The sequence below is a fragment of the Manis javanica genome, chromosome 13, assembly GCF_040802235.1.
Source record: "Manis javanica isolate MJ-LG chromosome 13, MJ_LKY, whole genome shotgun sequence".
NCBI lineage: Eukaryota > Metazoa > Chordata > Mammalia > Pholidota > Manidae > Manis > Manis javanica.
Genome location: NC_133168.1, coordinates 90,073,796 through 90,080,640, shown reverse-complemented (window position 1 = coordinate 90,080,640; position 6,845 = coordinate 90,073,796). Strand labels below are relative to the sequence as shown.

At 49.4% G+C, this 6,845-nt stretch overlaps 1 protein-coding gene across 1 annotated transcript; it reads left to right on the top strand.

Annotated features, from left to right (window-relative positions):
- Window positions 1-322: 322 nt before the first annotated feature.
- Window positions 323-4,204, top strand: LOC108386535 (dipeptidase 2-like). Its single transcript, XM_073220210.1, is given in 6 exon segments — window positions 323-2,745; window positions 3,009-3,060; window positions 3,063-3,137; window positions 3,223-3,364; window positions 3,642-3,711; window positions 3,830-4,204. Coding segments are annotated over 6 exon segments (819 nt in total). The 5' UTR covers window positions 323-2,613; the 3' UTR covers window positions 4,178-4,204.
- The last annotated feature ends 2,641 nt before the right edge of the window (window positions 4,205-6,845 follow it).

Sequence of the window (6,845 nt, the reverse complement as noted above, 5' to 3'; positions counted from 1 at the left end):
AGACACACCAGGGAGAGGTCTGGAGCTGGGACCCGCAGGATCTGGAGACGCCCAGAAAGGGGAGGGGCAGGCAGAGGGTAGGAAGCATCACCATGACATTCAGGCCAGCTTTGGAGCCAGGCCCTGGGCTTCCCCGACTCCACCCTGTTTCCACTTCTGCCCACTGCAAGCACCTGGAGAACTTCTGTTATAGCTTCTGTCCCCCAGTTGTCCCTCTGTCCAGGTCTGTCTACTGATACTGGGGTCTCCTAGTGGACAGGCTTTGCTAGTGGGTGCCTGTTTCCCCCTGCCTGGGACAGGGTAGAGAGATTATCTTGGGTGAGGGCAGGCCACCCTGGTTGTTCAAACCTCCTTGCCACTGGGTGAGTATTCACATGCTCCTGAAAACGGGTCTGGGTGCGTCCATGTTTCTGTGGTCAACTTTGTAGAACACCTCAAGGCCATGACCAGCAGTGCCAGCCTGTTTAAGGTGTGAAGTTGAATGTTAAAGAAAATCGTGCTGCCTGGCTGATCATCTACTGAGACAGTGCCTACCTTCTCTGGCTCAACACAGCCTATTTCTGCTGAGCTAGGGTTTCCCCCAGGTCCTGGAGTGTTAAGACATCTGGCCCCTGGAGAAAAGCTAAAAAATCTCAAAAGCTAAATTCTCCCTTCTTGTTTCTCTGTCAGCAGCCACTGTCTACTTGTCCGGACTTCTTCCTGTTCTTTACACTCTCACTTGCCGGGGGTTGTGGCGGGGGGCCGGGGGTGGTTACTACCAAGAGCGGAACAAATAAAAGTTCTTGTCCTGGAGACCAAAAGATACAAGAGTTTCTTCTCCCTTTTTCCACTCGGCTTCAAGAGTGGGTGCAGGGGCTGCTGGCCAGCAGTGGGGGTGGAGAGGGAGTTTGGCTTAGTGAGCTGCCCAGGGAAGGGACACAGCCTTGGGGACTCAACAGTTTGCAGCAGGGCTGCCTAGAGACCCCTGCAGCTGCGGACAGCAATAAGTACACCCACTTCTAGCATGAGTATTGGTTTGCCCTTCCTCCTGGCCTCATCAAGTGAAGGCCTCAACTTGCAAATGGGGTGGAGCCTGTCCAACAAGGACAGGAACTTAGCCCTTGTGTTTTCTGTAAAAGCTAGAACCACAGGAGACACAAGATAAGGGGGGTGCAGCTGCAGAAAACCATGTACCAGGCCTTTCCTTAGGACCCACACAGGGACAGACTTCCACACTAAGGTAGGAGGTATCCTGGCCAGCAGGTCCGCCAGCAGCTCTGGGAAGAATGTTGTCAGGATGGAGGGCTCTGCTGCTCTAGAAATGACTTTATTTACTTCCAGTGAAATAGCTTACTGTCTGGGTCCCTGCTCTGTTGAGTAAAGGGTCCCTGGCTCTCCCCAGATAGCTGCTCAGTTCCCATCCCAAAAGTCTCCCCCTTCAGGCCCTGGGGAGGAAGAGCAGATATCTCCTGAGCAGGGAGCTCTTTCCTGAGGGTGGCTGAGAAGAGGGGGAGGGAAGCTCTTAACAGTTCCCAGTTTCTCTTTGGAATCCCGAGGGGATGGTCATGCAGGCAGGGAAAGAGGAGGTAGGGAAGAGGGCAGAGGGCCCCTTCCTGTATCCAGAGTCCACAATGTTAATTCCACACTTCCAGAGACTCTCCTCTCCCACACCCACTGTAGCCCAACAACTGAAACTAGAAGCTCAGTACCATAGCCACAGACACTTGCACGCAGCCCTCGGGGTGGCTGGGGCAGGCTGCAGGCAGATGGGCCCATGATGTGGTCGTGAGAGGCCTGAAGGCTGAGAACCGCTCTCTGCGAGAAGCACCGCAGGCCCACTCTCTGGGTCGGCCCCGATGAGCGGGAGCGGGGCAAGAGTGGAGCCAGGCCCAGGATGCCAGGCCAGCGGGCTCCGCAGCAGGGCCGGCCCAGCTCTAGGGCGCGCCCTCTAGAGGGCAGGTGGGAGGTGGAAGGGCCGCACTGGCCACGGTGACTCGTGACTACATCCCTCCTGGTGGCCTGAGTCTGAGGTCGGGACAGCATCTTCCTCTGCCCCTGGCCCGCACCTCCCCGGCTCTCACCACGCTCTACCCGCCTACCTGGTCGTGTGAAGCATGCATGCCCTGGGCTTCGAGGGACCCTGCACGCTGCTGATGCTCCTGTTGCTGCTGCCGCGGTCAGCGACCCCCGCCCCAACAGCATCAGGCCCGTCCAACCCTCGTGTCAGGGGAGTGCGCGCGGGCCCTGATGCGAGACTTCCTGCTGGTGGACAGGTGCGTGAGGCTGTGTGTGGGGGAGGCCGAGCCCACTCCTAGGCAGGGGGAGGAGGTGCTGAGCACGCAGGGCTGTGAGGAGGCTCCCTCACACCACCCCTGAGTGTCCTCTCCCATTATCCGTGGGTGCTCTTCCCCTCCTCCTGTCACCCCCTCCCCCTTGGGGGACCTTTCTCAGCCCAGGCCCCAGGAGGTCTTAGCATAGTCCCATGTGACCGTGTAGTGGACCCGCCTGCCCGGACCTGCTTGCTCCTCTCCCCTCCTGCTACCCCAGGCCAGGCGACCTGTCCTGCCTGATCCTAAGGCTAAGGAGCCCACCCACCTGCCCCTGACCTGACCCTTGATCTCCCTCCAGGAGATCATGCTCCCAGTCCTGAGGAAGTTTTACCACAACAGGCTACAGGATGTAAATCTTCGCAATTTCAGCCTTGGCCACACCAGCCTGGATAGGCTTAGAGATGGTCTCATGGATGCCCAGATACCATAGGGACATGTGGCATGGCTGCTGGGGAATGTGGGGGGAAATGGTGACCCCAGACACATGGAACTCAGTTACCACAGAGACCTAAAAAGTGCCACAACATGGATGCTGGTGCTGCAGGGGTCACAGTGAGTCAGCTTAGTGGGCATCCAGAGCAAGCAGTGTGCGACATGTGCCCTCTGGGTCCCCTGGGTGCCTGTTGGCTATGGAAGCAATGAGAAGCCTAGGGAGCTCCAGAGAAACCCCTGCCCACGCCAACCCCTGGCCTTCCCCAGTTCTGGTCGGCCTACGTCCCATGAAAGACCCAGGAATGGGATGCTGTGCGCCTCACCTGGAGAAGATTGACCTCATCTGTCACATGTGTGCCTCCTATTCTGAACTGGAGCTTGTGACCTCCATGAAAGGTAAGGGGACTGATGGGGGAATGTTAGGGACTTGTTTGAGCTACCCCAGCCCCTGAAAGTGATCACCTGACCTACCTGCCCCCAGCTCTGAATCATACCCGGAAGGTGGCTTGCCTCATTGGTGTGGAAGGCGGCCACTCACTGGACAGTAGTCTCTCCGTCTTGCGTGCCTTCTGTGTGCTGGGTGTGCACTACCTGATGCTCACCCACACCTGGAACATGCCCTGGTGAGCACAGTGCAGAGGTATGCACCCACTGATGCAGGGATCTGCCCAAGATCACACTGGGGTCCAGACCACGCCTTTGCCCCTGGGGTCCAGCACTGATCCTGGAGTGGGGAGGGGAACTAGGGCTCCCCAGCAGGGTCCTTTGGCAGGCACAGCTCAGCATGGGTCTCTGGCTCTTTCTGCAGGGGGTTACAGGTATAGAGGGTTCTGTGGGGCCTCTAGGCTCTTGTGGTCAAGTCACGGCCACCAGTCTGAGTGCCTCGTGACCATACTGTAGGGCAGAGAGCTCCACTAACAGCACCCACCCTGTCTACAACAATGTCAGTGGGCTGACCAGCTTTGGTGAGGTGAGAACCTTGGTTCCGTACCCTGCTCCACATGAAGGTACACGCCCCACCTGTTCCCTATAGATAAAGGTACATACATGTATACCGCTGCTGTCCTATTCCCAATCCGTCCCCACAGAAGGTGGTGATGGAAATTAATCGCCTGGGCATGGTGGTTGATTTGTCCCATGTCTCTGATACTGTGGCATGGCGAGCCCTGGAAGTGTCACAGGCACCTGTGATCTTTTCCTATTTGGTTGCTAGAGTTTATCAACCATGCATCTTCACAGAAAACTGCTTTTACATCTATACAAGTGGTGTAGAAAAAAAAATCTATTCCTTGTCAAGGCAGATATTGAAATTTTTCTGTCTCAGTTATCACAAATACTTTCCTATATCAACATCACCTCCTCAACTTTTGTCATACATAATATATTACTTTTGTAGAAGAGACTACCCCAACTTTGCCATGAATGATGCCTTCTAGTTCCTAAATAATATCTCCATTACATATTTAGGAAAGTAATTTGTTTTCTTCTTTTTAAAATTAATTTAGTTTTTTAACTCATCTGAAAATTAAGGCCATTTATAAGTCACTTTTTCTTCATTTCTACCCAAAGTTCTGAACGACATTTAATTTTAAAATGCCTTATCATGGGGGCATTACGATTAGCACACATAATGTGGGTGTGGGGGGGCACGGGGAAGGCAGTAGAGCACAAAGAAGACAAGTAGTGACTTTATAGGATCTTACTTTGCTGACAGACAGTGACTGTAATGGGGTCTGTGGGGGAGACTTTATAATGGGGGTAACCTAGTAACCACAATGTTGCTCATGTGATTTTATATTAATTATACAAAAATTTTTAAAAATGCCTTATCAAGTATGCACTTATTCTTTCTTACCTGTCATGTGTTATGTTCCTGCATCTGAAATATGCCCTGCTCCCTTCACCTCCTCCAGTCCACGCGGCTTGCTTCCTCTGTCTAAGCTGATCCTAACAGTTTATTACCAGTGTCTTTCCATGCCACCTTTCCACCCTGACCTCTAGAATATCCAGGTACTCTTTTAGACTTTAGTTTGGTTAAAGAATCTTTGGTATATCACTTGTTTTCAGGGATACAAATATACTCAGATGAGAAACTATATAATTATACACTAAAAAAAAAAGATAGATGGATAGATAGATAGGTGATAGATAGATAATAGATGGATAGATAGATAGATAGATAGATAGATAGATAGATAGATAGATAGATAGATAGATAGACAGACAGATAGATAGTTGGATAGATAGATAGATACAGACAGATGATGATGCATACGTGGGGACAGAATTATACACTCCAGATATAACTTTGACTTTTCAAAAACAATACATCAGACTGGTCTTCAGTTTTGAAGACTAAGCCTCCCTTAGGAGACTGTCCTTTCCCCTTCATACATCTCCCCTCTTTCTCCACCTCACAATTCCTCTGCCTCCCATAACCCCCCACCCTTATCCCTACACTGCTTTTCAACAGATCATTATACTGGCTGTTTTGTTCTTCTCAATGTTGATTTGCCATGTTGTAGAAGACGTCACCAAAGGTTTTTGTTGCTGTTTTTGTTCTTGTCTGAGGTATTTGGGGCAATGAAAAAACTTAATGCTAAGAACATTTAACATGGGTTAAAAAGTCCAGTAATTAGGCATGTTTTGGTGTGACTTACAGCCTCTCTTGTCTCTGAGTGGACACTTCCCAGCTGGGACCACACTGCTTTGTAGTGGTCTTGTGGATGACATTTCCGTGTTCCTGGAATGTTCCTTTAAGGTGCTTTCTATTTCTGGGCATGTCATTTTGATACCTTTGATAATTAGTTATACTGAGAACATAGTTTAAAAAAATAAATAAAAATAAAGCAGAATTTGGATTATTAAAAACAAAAGCTTTAAAGCATGGTTATCACAAGCCGTGAGAATTCCCGTGCCCGCACTGTAGTGTTTGTTGGGGGGTGTCTCCTGTAAAGCGCTGGTCCCTGCACCACCTGTCACGTCCGGTTTAGAGACTGCCCCCTCTCATGATCTTTCTGGTCCGAATTTTTCACTGTGGTGTCTAACTCCGAAGTAGTCTTAATCTGTTCATCTTAGTTGAGCCTCAAGCTACTTAATTAGTATGAATATTAAACTTTGTGCCATGCATTCCTTAGCACGACTGGTTTATTTTGAGCTAACGGTGGAGGATAAGGGAGATAGAAAGTAAAATGGAGAAAATGTTACATTGATACGGATGACGCCACCTTAATGCTGAATGCTTTTTTCCCCTTAAACCACGGGAGGAGGCCTGTTGGAAGTCAGTCACCTTCAGAATTCATTACCATTAGCTTGCATGCTTTCTAAGTTGTAGTTTTAAGGAAAAAATCTGAGATGTATGGTTATTGTGCCTTGTGATTCCCCTGAATAGTGGACATGTTCTTGGGTTCTGTTAGATGCTGACTGTATTCATCCAAAAATCCTACTTCTTTTATGATGAAATTATGGAGATACTTTAAACAAAGACAAGCCCTTGATGGCTTTGGTCCTTAGGCTAGCCATGACTTCCGCCTGTGTGTATGTAAAAGCAACCTAAGTGTCCATCAATAGATGAATGGATAAAGATGTGGTACATATACACAATGGATTATTCAGCCATAAGAAGAAAACAAATCCTACCATTTACAACAACATGGATGGAGCTAGAGGGTATTATGCTCAGCGAAATAAGACAGGTGGAGAAAGACAAGTACCAAATGATTTCCCTCATTTGTGGAGGATAACAACAAAGCAAAATTGAAGGAACAAAACAGCAGCAGACTCACAGATTCCAAGAAGGGACTACCGGTCACCAAAGGGGAGGGGTGTGGGAGGGTGGGTGGGTAAGAAGGGAGAAGGGGGTTAAGGGGCACTCTAATTCACAATCACAATATAGGTAGGTCCTGGGGAAGTCAGTATAGCACAAAGACAAGTAGTGACTCTATAGCATCTTACTACGTTGATGGACAGTGACTGCATGGAGGTGATATTGTGGGTGAATGTTGAAACCACAATGTTGTTTATGTGAAACCTTCATAAGATTGTATATCAATGATACTTAAAATTTTTTAAATATTTAAAGGAAGAAACAATGAAAAGGGCAGT